This window comes from Rissa tridactyla, chromosome 1 (genome assembly GCF_028500815.1).
Source record: "Rissa tridactyla isolate bRisTri1 chromosome 1, bRisTri1.patW.cur.20221130, whole genome shotgun sequence".
NCBI classification, from domain to species: domain Eukaryota; kingdom Metazoa; phylum Chordata; class Aves; order Charadriiformes; family Laridae; genus Rissa; species Rissa tridactyla.
The window spans coordinates 193,573,305-193,590,474 of NC_071466.1; the positions used below are offsets into that span (position 1 = coordinate 193,573,305).

The 17,170-nt window shown below is 40.1% G+C and overlaps 1 protein-coding gene across 3 annotated transcripts in view; it reads right to left on the reverse strand.

Annotated features, from left to right (window-relative positions):
- TSPAN12 (tetraspanin 12) overlaps positions 1–17,170 on the reverse strand; it is a 46,008-nt gene that overhangs the window by 10,969 nt on the left and 17,869 nt on the right. For all 3 annotated transcript variants that reach the window (XM_054223138.1, XM_054223129.1, XM_054223118.1), the window contains 2 exons: positions 4,879–4,953; positions 161–268 (listed from right to left, as the gene is read on the reverse strand). In XM_054223138.1, the coding sequence (XP_054079113.1) occupies positions 161–268; positions 4,879–4,953 (183 nt within the window). The remainder of the gene's footprint in view (positions 1–160; positions 269–4,878; positions 4,954–17,170) is intronic.

Genomic DNA, 17,170 nt, shown 5'->3' on the forward strand with positions numbered 1-17,170 from the left:
GATGTCAAGTGATGTTAAAATATATCATCACTACAGAGGGTTCCACATGAAATGAACTTGCATTTACCTATTCACTTAAAAATAAACCTTTTCCTTTAGCAGATAAATAACATTTACGGAGCACGTATTACTTCAGCTCATGAATTAACTGTCGTCTTACCTCCCTTTGGAAGAAATTCCAAGCATGGGTCAGCCACTGGTACCTTGGTAGGCCATAATTGGTCATTCTGGCTTTCAGCGTGATCATATCGGACCACTGCACTGGAACCTGGAGCAAGCAAAGAAAAGTGATTCACACAACAGAAAGAGGATAAAATGGATCAGTTGGCCTGTGGCTCCAAACCTCTGTCTATTCTGAGATTTTTCCAGTGCAATGACCAAAATAACTCTGTATTCAAGTAGAACAGGGAAACAAGTGCTTCATTTTTTATGGCATTGAAACTTAAAAAAAAAGTTTTTTTGTGTCCTTTGCTTACAAATTAATGTACACTGGAAAAGGAGCTGCATTTTGGAGAGATTCAGAGACAGCTGGGTACAATTTGATTATATCATTACCAGATTATTTTATTTTTTTTTTTATCTGGCATAAAACTTGAACTGAACCCCATTCAAGTCGTCAGGGATGGCATTAGTCTGTCCCAGTTTAGGCATCTCCTTGGTGTCTTCTTAGTCAATAGAAAGAAGAGGCAGCCATACAGGGCAATTCATCTCAAGATAAATATTTTAAACAGAGCAGATGAATCATTCCCTGGAAGTCTCAAATCCACTTCACTGTCTAAGGTGACAAACATAGATTTAAAAGTCTAACTTCTAAATACATAAAATTAATTGAGATTAATTCCACCCTGAGAGTCTTTTCAGTGACTTTTCTGGCTTTGCCTGTAGTCCCGCACACAGGTATCCTGAGTGTAGTGCATTTCAGTATCTTGGCTCAAAGACGGTAACAAGAAAGCTTAGGCAATGAGGCCATGTGAACCTTTTTCTTCACGCATACTCATGGCCTTGTAAATCTCTTCTTCTGAAAGAAGGTTTCTTGAAGTACTTTTCTACTTTTTATCAGGGAGTGTAGCGATAGGATGAGGGTAGATTAGACATTAGGATGAAATTCTTTACTGTGAGGGTGGTGAGACACTGGCACAGGTTGCCCAGGGAAGCTGTGGATGCCCCATCCCTGGAAGTGTTCAAGGCCAGGTTGGATGGGGCTTTGAGCAGCCTGGTCTAGTGGGAGGTGTCCCTGCCCATGGCAGGGGGTTGGAAACTAGATGATCTTTAAGGTCCCTTCCAACCCAAACCACTTTATTATTCAAATCCGACTCCTCAGAAGGGAGGAGTTGGTGCTCTCTGTTGTCAGTCTACTACCCTCAATTCGCAATTTGTTAGAAACAATAGAAGCAAGTGCTATGGCACCTGGCATGCAATGCAGTTAAGAGCCAAGATAAGAAACTAACTTTGGCTCAGCAGCGCAAATTTCAGCATGCCAAACTAAAACAAAGAGCTGAAGACTTTGCAGTTGCACTTGTAGGCACACATACCATTCATGCTGAGTTTTGCCTTGTTCCCATTAACCTTAATAGTCAAGGTAAGAGAAATCACACTTGCAATATCAGGTTTCATTTGGAGGGAGGGGGAGCTACTCTAGCGGCTGAGACTTAGCGATCCCATTCAATTTGGAGTGAACAGTAAGGGCACTCTGTAAATAGCAATACATGTTATCTAAGAAAAAAAAAAATGATCACAATACTTCCCAAGGAGCCTGGTATTGGTTGTGCTACATGCTCTAAAAAAATACAGGGACAATCACTGCCTGCCTGACCCCGGAATCCAAGTAAGAACATTTGATAATATTTCAATACTGTTGCTAAGTTATACTACAATTTTGAGGCCCTGGTAAAGCTTCATATATTATGAATATTAATATATTAATAATATCCCAGAAGTTTAACGTGCCTTTGACTTAGCAGGATTTTTATTTCTTAAGCTATAAAGCACTGAACTCACAATTGTCCACATGAAAAACATGTTATCTAAATTACTACTAAAATTACTTACAAAAACAGTATCACAAAATATTTCTACTGCAAACACATTAATTACTGTAATAAAATAACTTGGGTTTGTACTCAATGCATTTCTCTTTCTACTGCATTGGAAGTTAGCACTTTGCTTTCTTTGGATAATATTTGCTATCGTTGCAATTAAGCTCATATTTGCTAGACTATTTTTTTTATTATCTTATTTGAGTTGAATACAGTCCAAGGTTACGCATGTAACACAAGGTGTCCAACTTCTTTATGAAAACAATAGAAAGCAGGGAAAAAAAAAATCAAGAAGTGACAGAAGGAAATTAAAAGCAAGTCAAAACAAACAAAATCCCACTGTAGGAAGGCAATTTGACTCTGGATCTAAGGAGGGATATTGGGATTTGTGTGTTTGCTCCAAGAATGCCAACGTGTCAAACTAAGGACATTGATGTATCAACTAAACAAGCTTCCTATCAGCTCACACGTGCAGTAGTGCACAATACATCACCTTGAGATGCACTGGTTTTGACTATACACTAACACTTCTGTGTAGTGCGTAGACAAACAAAAACTAGAGATACTGGTTTGATTTTAGCATACGTTCTGTAAAGCTCCGTTTGCCGTTGAGATCTACTTACTCGTTATTATTTCTCTAATGAGTCTCAAGGCTTGACCAGTGCTCAAGTAAGCCAAGAACCCATGCTGGCTTTTCAGTCTTGTGGGTGGAATAAATTAGTCACGAGGCACACTTCACACCAAGAGCTATCATGAGCTGGAAGGAAAATTGTTTATACAAGGACTCTTACAGCAACTTGTCCACGCGCCAAGGAGAGCCCATATTGGATTAGCAGAGGCGGTTATGCCTCGGTGGCATTTTTGACAACATCACCCACCCACCTACGCTAATGCCAACTGATTCTCCGAAACCTACCAAGGGCTCGTGTGATTTCATGCTACGCTAAAACCAACATGACATCAAGTCCCCTCCATGGGTACAAGAAGGCGTCTTCTTATCTTTATCAAGTAGAGCAGGAGAAAGCACGCTCTAGGGAGGTGACCTGCACAGGTACGAAAGAACTGCTGAAAAACAACTGTGCTCTTCCAGACTGCCACATTCCCTACGGGTCCCAGCAGTAAGAAACCTGAGTCTGGCCCACCTCATCACACAACAAGCAGTAGCGTTAGGACAAAGGAAATAAGAAGAGGAAATCAGATATAAAGAGAAAACAAAAAAACCCCAGTATTTCAGGGGAGAACGAATAAAAAAAATATACAAAGGGAGAGAAGAAAAGAGACAAAAAGAACAGCAGTTGATGAAGAGCAGTTTTTTCTGTTCTATTTGCATGTTCATGTTCAAACACTTGAACTCCTGTGAGAAAGGGGAAGAACAGAGAAGCATGGAGTATCTGAGTTCACCATGACCCACTGCCAAAGGCACAAACATGGTGCTCCGCGCTGCTTCTTTTGGCAAAGGGGTGGAGGGAAAACTGTGGTTTTTTCCGGAGGGAAGCAGCATCACTAGTGCCTTAACATACGGTAGGGCTATGCCAGCTTTTATCAAACCATCACAGGTATCTGTTTCGGTAGCGTAGAAGGTAACAAAGCTCAGGGGTCACACTAAACCACACCGTAACTTCAGGTTAGCTAACTGAATAGTGAAGGCTGGAGGAGGCGTGTAACGGTGCCCTGAAGGCTATGTTATTTCAGGCAGCTTCCACTGACAAGATTTCTGTGGAAAGATGGATGTTAGTTATAACTGTCAGCCTTGGCAAAACCCCCACAGAGGGCAGCTGTGCCCATAGGATGAAGCATGCCTCTTGTCTGCATTCCAAATTTTAAAATGCGTCAACGTAAGCTGACATTTAAAGTAAAGGATAGCCTTAGTCACTGTTATATTAGAACACCCCTCTGGAATCTGAACCACAAGGGAATGAGTGCTGCCACGTAACTTCAGACTTCTAATCTGCCAGAAATTCCTCTGGTCCCAGTACCGTGTAAATATCAAGGCGGCTCCCTCCCATCTTACTGCGATGTAATTGCTACTCACTGTTGGAAAGACCAGTATATTGGGCATATCTTGGCAGCTCAGAGAAAATAGTTGTCCCTCTGATCATAAAAACGTACCAGACTGAGTACAAGACGTAAGGATATGGCAGCCAGCAAAATAACTTTTTGGTTTAATTCCTGCTTAACACTCACCCATTTTCTTGCATGATGGTTACAAGTCTTCACTTTGAAAATTAAAGGTTGGTACAGCTATAAAAACAGTGATAAAACACAACGATAAAACCTCTTCACAAGTTTACAGAAGAGTGTTTTATAGCTAAGACATGTTTTGCTTAAAACTGGCATTTATAGCTTGTGGAGGCAGTGTGAAGATTTCGGCAGACAGCAAGTCCTCTATTGAAAGAACACACTGTGTTTACCACATAGTACGGTCAGCTATAGCTCTTTAAAACATGAAGAACTTTTGGGGCAAAATCCCTTCAAATTCTCACATCTGCTCTCTCAAAATACTTATCTTAAGCCTGACATTCATACTTTATCCTCAAAACTTCCACTGACTTCAACGAGAACCTGCCTAAGCAAGAATTAACAAAAAATAAAGTCCTTAAATCAGGGGCTGCAGGATTTGGCTCTCAAATATAGAGGGGGTGGGGAGACACCCAGAGAGAACCTTCCAGACAGCAAAGCTTTCACCAGAAGAATTCTCTGTTTAAGAAAAAGGCAATCAGATGAAATTAGACTGCCGGAATAATGAACAAAAATAAACACTAAAGCAATTAGAAAACAGCTAGGTAATGGAAATCTTTGTTTTCTTCTGTTGAAAAAAATGCAGCCTCCTTTTCTGACTCACCGTTATTTCCTGCTCATAGGTCCAAACACCACAGGCCAGTTCAACGCAGAATATTACAAGCAAGCTTCCAAAGTACTGCAGAAAATAGAACGGTCTTAGTTATTTTTGATATTCAGGGTAACTTTGAAAAAAAGACAACAACATTAAAAGACATCTCAAACCATTATTAATATTTCACATGACTGAAGACTTGGAATCTGAAATACATTGTAACCAAAATATGAAAGATTCATGCAGCCAACTTTCTAAAAATTTAAGTCATGCGACATTTCTTACTAACTTAACATGAAGCATTACAATGGGAAAATAAATTCATTTCCTTGCTGCCCAAGAGCACAAGGCTATCACGACACATTATGCTACAAAAGGTGCAAAGAGGACAATCTTTTTTCCCCTCATATACATGGAAAAAAAGAAATCTTTTTTTTTCAGTTCTGTCCATTTAAGCAACCTATCCAAATCATGCTAAGAGACAAAAGGGGGAAGGAAAAAAAAAAAAAGAAAAAAGAAAATTGACAAGACAGAGGCAAACAAGGTTCTTGAAAGCTATGTTCTTATCAAAGTGATTTAGATATTTGAGGTCAGGCATAAATGTACAAATATTTATTGAGATGGATTAAAATATCTTTGCCTATTACCAGATCTAACCTTAAAGTATTTAAAAACAGAAAATACAGGTACAAATGAAGAAGCTGTAGAGGTCTTTCAAAAACCTGGTTGCTGCAATTAAACAGAGGAGGACTGTTTTCTGTATAGCATCATCAAACCCTTTCTGAACTGCAGGATAAGGATGAATGGAAATTATGACTGCTCTAACTGGTGTTATCTATTAAAAGTAACCTGTTTATCTTTTATTTAAAGCTTAAGTATAGTTCCATTCATTCTCGACTCCAAACTTTCTTCCATGTCAATGGACTGAACCCCCGCCTTGGCCTCAGTACACAAGACTTAAAGCTACAGATTTCATGGATTTTAATTTTCTTTTGAAATCAAAGAAACACCATCACAATATAACATACAATAGAATAAATATATAATGCCATTAGTAGGATACATGCCAAAAGGATTCTGATTTAGTCATTTCCATTCTGTAATCTGTTTAAGACAGGTATATAAGCATAAAATGTGCACTGAGGATATGTGAAATTTTTTTTCTATTAAAAGGTCAGTAAGCTGTATTATTTAAAATAGAGAAAATAAATCCACAAGCGTTAAGATTTAACAGCCATCTACACGGCATCTTCTTCAATCACCCAGTCTGGAACCGAGTAATTCACAGACACCTTGGCAGCTACTGAACAGCATCTTGCCTTAACGTCTACTTGCCGATCAAACCTAACTCCCTGAACTAGGTTTGTAGACGCAAACAGACAAATTAAAAACATGCACGTAAAAAATATCCATGTGAATTTTCAAGAGAAACCCGTACTCATATCTGCCCCTGCAAAAGTCTGTTCAATAAAGACGGTGTTGAAAGAAGAGATCCTGTTTGACTAGTCTTCATCACATTACATTGGGTCTTCACAGTCATTATAGCTGAACGACACACCATATATCCTTATAAATCAACACTAAGGTCACATGCAGAGCTCCACTGTAGGCCTTCAATAACCAGTATGTTCATCCTCCCCAGGTAGAAGAGAGGAAGAGATCTGAGTCATACCTTGTAAGAACAATGATGCTTTCTCTAAAAAATAAATTCATGAGCTTCTAGACATTGTATCCACTATCACTGTAGTGCCTGCAAGTTATTCAAAGGGTTCTTAAAAAAAAATTACGGAAATCTGTTTTGCAAAGTATTCACTTAGAAAGGAGGAAAGCACAGCACATGCTTTAGCTCTTCAATTCATTTAAAAAATGTTTAAGGACATTACGGGTAATACTGACATTTCTGAAAGGGCGAACAACTAAATGTTTAGATGACAAGCAAATTTGAGTTCTCAGTTGTCAAAGAAAATGTCAGTGATTTTATCTTCTAATTGAATAACAAGCCTAGGACCGCCTGCTATCCCCAAATCTAAAGCAAAACTCACTGATCATAGTGAAAGTGATAGATCTGGGGGTGTACATGTGACATTCTCTGGAAAACTCTTAATTTGCAGTTCCTTGTAACGATTCATTCATTCACAAATCTTAACATTTGAAAACTCCTCATTTTTGTGGGCATATAGTTAAGAAAGTTTCTGGTAGCAGTTGAAGACAGAAGAGCCAAACCCAAGATTTTCTCCAGTTACTGAATACAGCGTGGGATAGAAAACTATTAAGCCAGATTCACCCCTAAACCACTTCTGGGTCTGCCAGGAACTGAACGCTCCTGACTCTGGCTACATCTGGACACATCAAGGCACTGCAGAATCAAGCCTTCTGTCCTGACAAAGCGCATCATCTGTCCATAAGGGAAATGACCAAAAAAAAAAAAAAAAAGACACAGAGTTTACACACATGAAAGCCCATTCTAGGAACTGAGCAACTGCAGGCACACCAAACCCACACACAGGAGCTTCAGTTTCACTCTGCTGTTGAAGTGGAATATTATACCTCCCTCTAAATGCAATGGTTTGCAAAACAAATAATTCTTATGTAAGTTGTGTGGGTAAAAAAAAAAACCTCTAACCATTATTTAAATTTATTACCCCTAATTTCCATCTTCCAAATAGAGAAATTATTACTGACTTCAATGCTTATTCCTTGTCCCCAGTTAAATTCCCACAGGAGTCTGAATGCTGAATGCATCTTCCTGCATTTACACACTTCTGCTTTATGCCATAAACGGGGACTTGGTTTTGAAGCAAGGTTTAATATTTCTTCCTACGGGCCGAGTGGCCACATTTTGTGAAGGAGACTTACTCACTGAGGAACACCACTGGGCATTACCCTCAGAACTGCACCAGCAGGTCACTGATACTGCCTCCTACAGCAAAGCCCCCTCAGAGCACTCTCAGACACTGCTGAGGTATTTTCTTATGTGTTTGGGTTTTTTTTCTTTTCTTTGTGTTGGTTTGGGGGTTTTTTTTGGCAGGGAGAGGGTAGGATAGGAAAGGCACAGAAGAGAGAATAAAAAAAACCCCAAAAACCTACAAACAGTAATGCAAGGCCACGATCACCTCAAGAACTAGAGCCCTTTTACATGGGAAATCCTACAGTCTTTTGAGGCTTTTCTTTTGTAGGTAATTGGTAATTAATATCATTCTCTCCCTATGCAAAGTCATCAGAAAATTGAAGTGCCTTCATCCTGTTATAAACCCGGCAGAGTCAGTTTAATGGAAGGATTTCCTCCAGTAAGGTTGTGAAAAAGCTAAAATGTTGCCTCCGTGAGAGAAGCTGAATGACTGAAATGCTGGCAAAAAACCACTCTTTTGAGAGTAACAAATCAATGTAAAAATATCTGCCAATAAAAAAAAAAATAAAAATAACGCAGTAGACATTTACTGCTCCTCACTAAGTCATGGACACACATGCGGCCAAGATCCCAAGCTTCAGCATCAGCGTCAAATGGATGTTGACAATTAGCAGGGGCTGGTTCTCCCTCAACTTCCTCATTAAGCTTGCTCACCACCACTGGCCACCGGGGAGGAAGGCAGGCAGCAGCTCAGTAAAGCAGCAGCTTCCAACAGCAGCATCCCCTCTAGTACCTGGAACCTTGCAGCAGCACCCGGATTTTTTAATGCAGCAACGGATGGGTACGTGTGTGTGGCTCCAGCCCCAGAGCTGCAGCACTGGAGCCTGCGGAGGCTTAAACAACTATTTTTCCCTCACATCAGTACTGAGACAGAGGTGAAGGAACTAGGAACTCTGGAGTTCAGGAAAATCCCATTCTCCTTCCTTTCTTACGCAAGAGAGTAAACCATCAAGTAAATAGTCAAGGACAGAAAAAAAAGAAACCGAAAAATGGGGACTAGCACTGCAGCAATAGGCTTTGTGCTAATTCAGATGGCTATTTACAGATAGCTACCCACATGAAGGCTATCAGAACCTGACAAAGCACTGCAAAGATACACGGTAGTTTCACCTAGGTATTAAAAAAAAAAAAAAAACCCGAAATAATTTAAAACTATTTTTAGAAATATCTGTATGGACTATCTAAATAGGATCAAAACTTTTAGTCTGAACGAAATTCCCGCACACAGCAGTGGCATCCCATAAGAAGATACAAATTCCATATATGCCAGTGGTCCATATATGGAACATATACGCTCTGGCATATGCCCAAAGTGTCTTCCAATCTCTCTAAGGCTAAAAATGGGACTGTAAAATTAATTTATCCTAATTAAATTAAGACAGGTTTTTTGCTATTCTGCTTGTTCTACCAAACTAAGTGAATGACAACCACCACAGCATACATGACAGGAGCACATTTCTTTCTTGCTCCTCTCAATCATTTAGATACGAACACAAATAAAAATAGCAAACGCAAGCATAAAATTGCTATTACTGAATCTAAGATATTTTGCATTCATTTAAAAGGTCTTTGTTCCAACAATTCCCAGTCAGTTTAGAGAGTAATGGTGAATGGCACACGCATGAAGTGCCTCTCAACATGAAATCTCTCCCTTGCGGTTTTCTGTCCTGCAGAGCACAGGATTTTTTGTTGCAATCACGGGCAACTGCAGGGAAGGCTACAAAGCATGAAGCACAATGTTTAATGTTCTTTTGCAGAGATGTAATACAAAACTCTTGCTGTAGTTCTAGAGATTTTTTTGTCTTGAATATGCCACACAATTCCTGCAATTAATCACTTAATACAATCTATCTATGCTTCTTAGGCAACAGGTGAAAAGAACTAGTGAAAAATAACCTTCTATTACTGTTACTAATGTGGCAACAGGACGATGGAAAAACTGGGACTTCAGAAAACGCAGTACATGGAGGGAGTTTGTAAAAATTTTGCTCCTCCTCCCACCCCAGTCCCCATTTTAAATGCCCTTCTCCAGAGTAATTCTGAGAACATGGGATTTTTCAGAGTTTTTGACAGTGGAAATATTAAATTCCGATTACACTTAGCAAAGGAAATCTAGAGCTAAAACTCTAGCACCCTGCAGCAGTCTGCCTTGACTGTTGCACTGAATACCCAGTGCCCTATCGTCAGCCACTGGGATAACCCCACTGGCACTGCTACAAAAACCACGACTGTCCTCTGAGGATGCCCTCCCAAACTCTAGTGTAAGCATTATACCAGAAACGATGCTAAGAGCAGGAGCCCTCATAGAAATTTGATGACTTCTGGTACTTAGTGACCAATGAGTCACTATGGCCCTCTGGTGCTAAGCAGCCCAAGCAGGTAAGGACAGCCATACTACAAAGCCGTGGATACCCAACTACGTTCCTGAAGTGGTACCACATGGGCTTTTTGCTCTACCACAGCTGCGTTCAGTAATTTTTTTTGGCAATGACCTATAGAATCATAGAATCATTTAGGTTGGAAAAGATCTTTAAGATTATCAAGTCCAACCGTAAACCTAACACTGCTAAATCCACCACTAAACCATGGCCCTGAGGACCACTTCTACAGGTCTTTTAAATACCTCCAGGGATAGTAACTAGCCACTTCCCTGGACCTATGGAATAGCTCATCAGCATTCAGCTACTATAACCTGTAAAATCAGTAGGCTGTTAGCCCACACATAAGGAGAGTCAAAGACCTGGACACATCCCCACTCATGATCTCTTGATCCTGCTCATACCAAACACGGCGTGATTTTGCTTGCAGTTTGAAAGTGTGATTTGGAAGCAAGAGTCTCGGCCACTCGTGAAAACATGAACTGAGACAGGGTTCTGCAGCAAGCCAAATTTCATCTGAACTAGAAAGGCACGAGAGTGGCTTAATTTATCTTTTTCCTGTCTCAAAGCTTTTGGTTTGCATGATGCTCCTGTTAGTGGGATTAGGACCCTATTTCATCTGTTCTGACAGCTTCCTAGTTAACTACTGTCATCCTAGAAAACCTGAGGAGACTTCACAGTCTGCTAAATTAATCCCTAAAGAACAAATATATCCCATCACACAACATACTCAAAATATTGGCGGCTTCTTAAGCTCACCTCCAGACAGTGAGAAAGCAAGAGAGCATTCTGTATATGAAAGCAACTGGGCCTGGACAACAACTGGAGTAAGAAGTTCCAACATGGTGAAGAAAAGCAAGAGCACAGGGGGTGTTGCAGCTTTTTGGAGAATCTGGTCTACAAAACTGTAGAAATCCTTCCATTTTTGAGCAAATGTGCCTTTCTTTGAAGGATCAGTGTTCTTATTAATGAATCATCATTCATGTGCTCTGCATTTCATTTAATAAACAACTTTTTCAAGCTTTAATGTTCTCCTCCCAAGCGTTTTTCTTTTCTCCCAGAGGCTATAAAACAACTTTTTTTTTTTTTTATTTTCCTCAGAATCAAGAAAAACCACAACCCTTATGTCAGAGCAAATGAAGAGTAGCTCATCAGCAAGTCCAGCCTCCTCAGACTTGCTGTCTGGTGCTCCCACCACCTTCTTGGGCAATGTCGTCCATATGGCAAGAGAGGCAAGGAAAGCTCTGGGAGGGAAAGGCAGGGGCTAAAGGAGATTCCAAGGGTAAGGCAGCTGCAGAATGAAACCTTATGGGAATCTCTAAAAGATTGGAGTATATGGTATGTAAAACAGATGCCAGAAGATTTTAAGAGGGCTGTGCATAGCATTTCCCAATGGCTAACAGCCTGAGAGCGTCAGCCTTGTTCTTCTGAGACATGAGCCATCCAGACATCTGTCTGCACCCTGAGAAATGTCAGATGACCACCACCACAATGCTGGATCACCAACGGGAATGAGACTCTTCCTGTGCAAAACCTAATAAAAAGTCCTTTTCCCTTCACTAAGTTACAAGCTATGGTTCCTTTTAGTTTTGTTTGTTTAAAAAATAATGAAGTTATTTTAATGATTAATCCAGCTATACTTTTTAAAAATGGAACAACGCTCATTAAATGGAGTCAGACAAGCTGCATGGAAAACTGAAATCCTCTGTTTATCCATTCCAACAGCGCAAACTTTCCCCTGCCCCCCGCCTTCCTCCCTCAGCCCTGCCCTGAAGGGATTAACAGTTCATTTGTCATTCTGATTTAAAATTTGGTTTACTTGCTTGACAACGCAGAAATTTGTGAGAGACGCAGTCACAAGTCAACAAGGAAATAGGCTGAAACCACCAACCTACAACAGTAGCTACTGAATGCCATCCAGTTCTTCAAAATAAATACCTTCCACAGCAAGATGATCAAATATTTCTATTATTTTAGATTCGATCTCCCAGATCACAGAATTTTATCGAAATGTCTTAAAGCCCATGCCCTCTGCAAAGTCCAAGTTTTATATAAATAGTTACCACTTTTTCCAAAACCTTTGTAACTAATTTTCTGAATAGAAAAAAAAAAACAACCCACAACACATTTGATGGCAATGAACATTTTAATTTTCCAAGGTATGTGTCCAAGTTCTTTTGACTGACCCCTTTGCTTTTTTAAAAACTAAACAAAATTATTTATGAACAGTTAGAACTTTGTTAATAGCCTCGATTCTTCTGTGAGATATTAATGATCTGTTTTAAATTTTCACTTTAATGGTTAATCTTTGTTTATAAGAGGAAACAAGTATTACTTTGGAAATAAGCAAATGCACTCTTCAGACAATTATTAGGATTTATTTGCCCAAGGCTCAATTACCTCAAGTCAATGAACTCCAAAGAATAAAGGTCGTTGCAAGGTCATGGTAAAGTACCGAACAGGACACAGGTAAAGACAGACATTAGACCATAATTTCCTCATGGCTTACAACATTCCCTTCCCCCTTCTTCTCCCCTCATTTCATAGGATTTATATTAAAAACTAAAGTTTCCTTTCTGCACAGATTTTTCAACACACAGCTCCCTTCGTATCTCTAACCGCTCTTTATTTTCTACCAAGGAAATTAAACACTATAAAAATGCTTCTTTAGTCAAGAAAATCCTTTTTCCTTGTAAAATAGACCAATTTGCTGCTGATACACGCAGTAAGTCTGCCGCAGCATGCCCCAAAACACTTCAAACATGGTAGGGGGGTTGGACTAGCTGATCTCCAGAGGTCCCTTCCAACCCCTCGTCATTCTGTGATTCACCATTTTGAGTGAAGAAGTGCTCTCAGATACAGAACCCATACCACAGCCCCCCTGTGCACACAGCAAAGTGTCTCTGCGGTTAATTGGTCAAAAGGGCAAGATTAGGCAAGAGAGAGAGATTAATTTACCTGACAGGACATCCACTCCATACTCAGTTTGTGGCAACAAGAATGCAGCTGAATCACAGCCTCAAGGCATGCCCCAATGGTGGGGCTGGGCTACATTTCATATAAGACATGGAGGTTTGGCTGGGCTTTGTGGATCTGTTTACTCACTCACTCCTTCCTTGCTCTCAGGGACTCTCTCATTCCCTATTCCTTTCAGCAGAGGAAAAAAAGCTGGACAAACAAGAAGTGAGAAAAGAGCTGGGAAGGACAAATGGGGGGAAAAAAAAAGCACTACGGTAGCAAGTCAAGATGCAGCATCCCTCCTTCCCACCCTGGTATCGGTGCCAGCTCTCTAACCTCAACGCCAGTCCCTTGAACCTACTGTCACATCAGTCCCTGTGTTTTCAATAGCTTCCTGGTACCCACTTCCATCATTTCACTTCACCAACCTTTCTATTAACCACCTTGCCGCCTCTGTTCACCAGGGAGTATCACTCCAGAGTCTTTTTCAGCTCTGGTGCCATTTCAGTCTCTCCTACTGCCCTGGGCATCAATGACTTTCAAGAACTTGGAGGGAGAAAGCAATATTAACGAGTGTAAAAAGTGGGAATGGGGGGAAACAGGAACACGGAAGAGAAATGGAACAAGGCTTGCTCCAAAAGTTTTGGATCATGAGGCCAGACACAGTGACACCTAGTAAAACCAATACTCAGGACATACGTCCTCAAGAACAGGCAAAGTAGTCACCTCCATCAGGTGAGCCTAGAAGTACAGCACGCAGTTAAAAGCATGTCACAGAAATTCAGGCAGCATATTTCACGCTGAAAACATGCTGGAACCATAAAATGACTAGTGTCAATAGATATTTACATTTTAACTTAGCGCTTTTTCCAAAAGGATGAGCAAGTGGCTCTTCACTATTACAGAGGTAAGCAAAAAAAAAAAACACCCAACTTTTAATTGATGGCATCACAACTGCACTGTCCAACCTTGCTGTCGTAAATCAAAGGCATTACCCTGTCTAGCCCTCAAGCGACTGGACATTTCTTTTTACTTTGAGTCACCAGATAACTACGCCAAATAGCACCATGCTGCCTCTGCTCTGGTACAACAGGGCTGTGCATTCAAGGCAGCTGATAAGTGCTGAGCTGAAGGACGCAGATCATCACCGTGACCACAGCAAACATTTGGCTTTAAGCCAAGCATTCGCAAGAAGACCTGGACACTCCCACCAGCTCAATTCCTGTCATGCTCCTCCACCCCAATTCTCTTCCCTCCACGATCAAATACGCAGCTGCTCTGGCTGGCGGTTTGTTCAGCAGGCTCCATCCTTCATCTCTAAGTGCCTCCCAACAACCCATAACGCTGGGCAAACTGTATCTCTCGTCTGTAAGCTCTCTCTCCTAGGTAAGAAAATTAGGCACCGCTGCAAAGCGCTTGCCTTTGAGAAAGTCTTTCAAGTACATACGCAGCGCTGTATGTTTACGTTGGGAGAAGACAAGGTCAACAACACACACCTCGTGCTTAGACAGGCAGAGAGAGAGGCTGGCACTGGACCCCAGGTCCATCACAGTCCACTCCACCACACTGGTAGCCCAGCGGAATTTGCAGCCCAGCTCTTGCAAAGCATCACTTTGCTCTGTGGTGACACTGTGCCTTCACCAACACCCATCTCAAAATCTAGTAATTTGCTTCAACCTTAAAAAACCTGATCTGAACAGGACAGAATCCTACCCTCTATCCCATTTCAAGGCAAAAAGATGTTTAATAATTATTAGTATAGTCATCTCCTCAAGGAGTTCACCTTTGAATTGAAAGTTAGAAATATGGAAAGATTAAAAAAACCCTGAAACTACTGAGGTATAATAAAAATTGGTGAACTTCAAGTTATTTTCTCTTACAAGTGGAACATCACACAAGCAGCACTTCAAAGTGCAAGCTACACGTCCAGCCCCTTACTGACCCACTGACTATCTGAATTTGAATTTCAGCACAGTACTGGCTTCTCATCAAACTTGTACCACAGTATTGTAAACCCACTTGAACCCAACTTTCAACAAGGCAGACCTGCCTGTCTTGTGAATCTCTGTTGTCCTCCTGCTCGCACCACATTCGTAAATGAGCTGCTGATAAAAGGCACAAAACACGAAAATGAACTCAGTCTCTGTCCTGTCTAGTTCTACACTGCATGAATTTACACCAAATATGTTTGTCGGTTATTTCTTCCCTTTCAATACTTGGTAGTTAAATAATGAAGAAATACTTCTGGTTGGCAAATAACAATTCCGGTGCCAAATGTTAGTACAAGGTATTGGAGCAGCTGTGACTGTGGTAAGAGTCCACATGGGTCAGAACAAATATCCTGTACTATTACAGAACAAATAACCTATATTATGTATTACTGCAGAAATACGTGCTGCCACAAACAAAAAAAGACAAAAATTAATTATCACAAAACTCTCATACTAATTCATGCCAACTGTAGCCACAAGTACTGCAGAATAGTTGGTGCTGTGGTACTGTAGAGCAGCTAACATTTCACACAGAGTAAGGGTCCCTTCTAGGAAGACATTAGCAGTTACTGGTATTTTGCAACATAGCAGACATCCAAATTTAATCACCCCTGGCATCTCTGCATCCACATGGACTGAAGTGGGTATAGAAGAACCTGCCCCAAGTGGTGATACAGTCAGCGGTTCCCTGTTGTTCTTCAGATGGACTTCACAGAAACTACTTTGACCAACACTGCATTAAGCTGGCTGAGAACCACCGACATGAAACAGCCACATTCACCTCAGGTTTGTCACATCTCCAGTTTACCTTTTCAATCAAAACATAGTATCTTTTCCTTTTTTCTCTTTATGAAATATTTGCCTGCTTCTAAAGAAAAGATCAGTTTAAGTTTAATGATGGTTTGTCTGGTTGTGTTTCAACTCAATTAATAGACAATTTAGTCTGCCAAGTTCCAATTTACAACCAGGTTCTGCCTTAGTGAAATAACAAACTGACCACACACCAACAGGGTCTAACAATGTTGAGCTCTGAGGAATATTTATTTCTCTGACAACTTTATGATAAAAATCAGTAAGAGGATTTGCCCTATTGACCATCAAATATTTCTAACAGTTTTTCCCTTTGTGAAAACATGTGCAGACAAATTTGAATCCTGTGCTGTTTGAATGCTGTAATTACAGAAAACTCATAGTTATAAATGCCAGAATTTGCAATAAAAACTCCAGGCAGGAAAATATTTTCCAGTGGGATTTTCATGAAGCTCTTCTTGTCAAGCAACTGAGTTTACTCTTGTTGTCTTACTAAAACAAGAACCTCAAAAAAAATCGCACACCCTTAAGTTTACTATGCTTAAAGAATATATGCATGTGGGGTTGTTTTTTTGGGGAATTTTTTTCCTTAGTTAGGGTATGTGGACAACAGACTTGAAAAACAATCCAAAATGTACAGAGTCTCAGAAGAGAAGAAGCAAAGGACGGTTCTGGATTTTAAAAAAACAACCCAATCTAAATAATCTTGTTTGAAAAACTGTAACAAGCACCACAAAATCTGGACTCTAGTTTCTCATCCTTGGACTTTTCATACATTGAAGTCAGTGACTTGGAGGAGTCCAGATCTTCCAGTTTAGGCTGGCATCACAGCCACTTCTACATGAGGACATTGGTCATTCATGACACACAACACAATGGTATTATAGACACTTAAGGTAGACATGGCCTCTTTATACCAACTAGCCTTCAGGACTATGTATTTCTGAAGCAATAAAAATTTAAATTATAATACCTTTAAAATGCTGGTTCTACAAATAACCCAGAGCATGAACCACAGAAGACTGAGGTGTTATATTTTCTTACTATTAAGCTGAGTAAACATTAGTTCAATTTATATTTATGCCCCATGTGTAGCCGGCAAGGTTTCAAGCATTTAATTGCAAGATAAAATTTCAAAAACAAATGAAAATAATTATGTATTCAGATGTATTAAAAATATCTCACACCACATATATATATTTTTATGGCCCTCATGCTTTATTAGATTTTCCAAAAATCCAATTCAATTAACATTA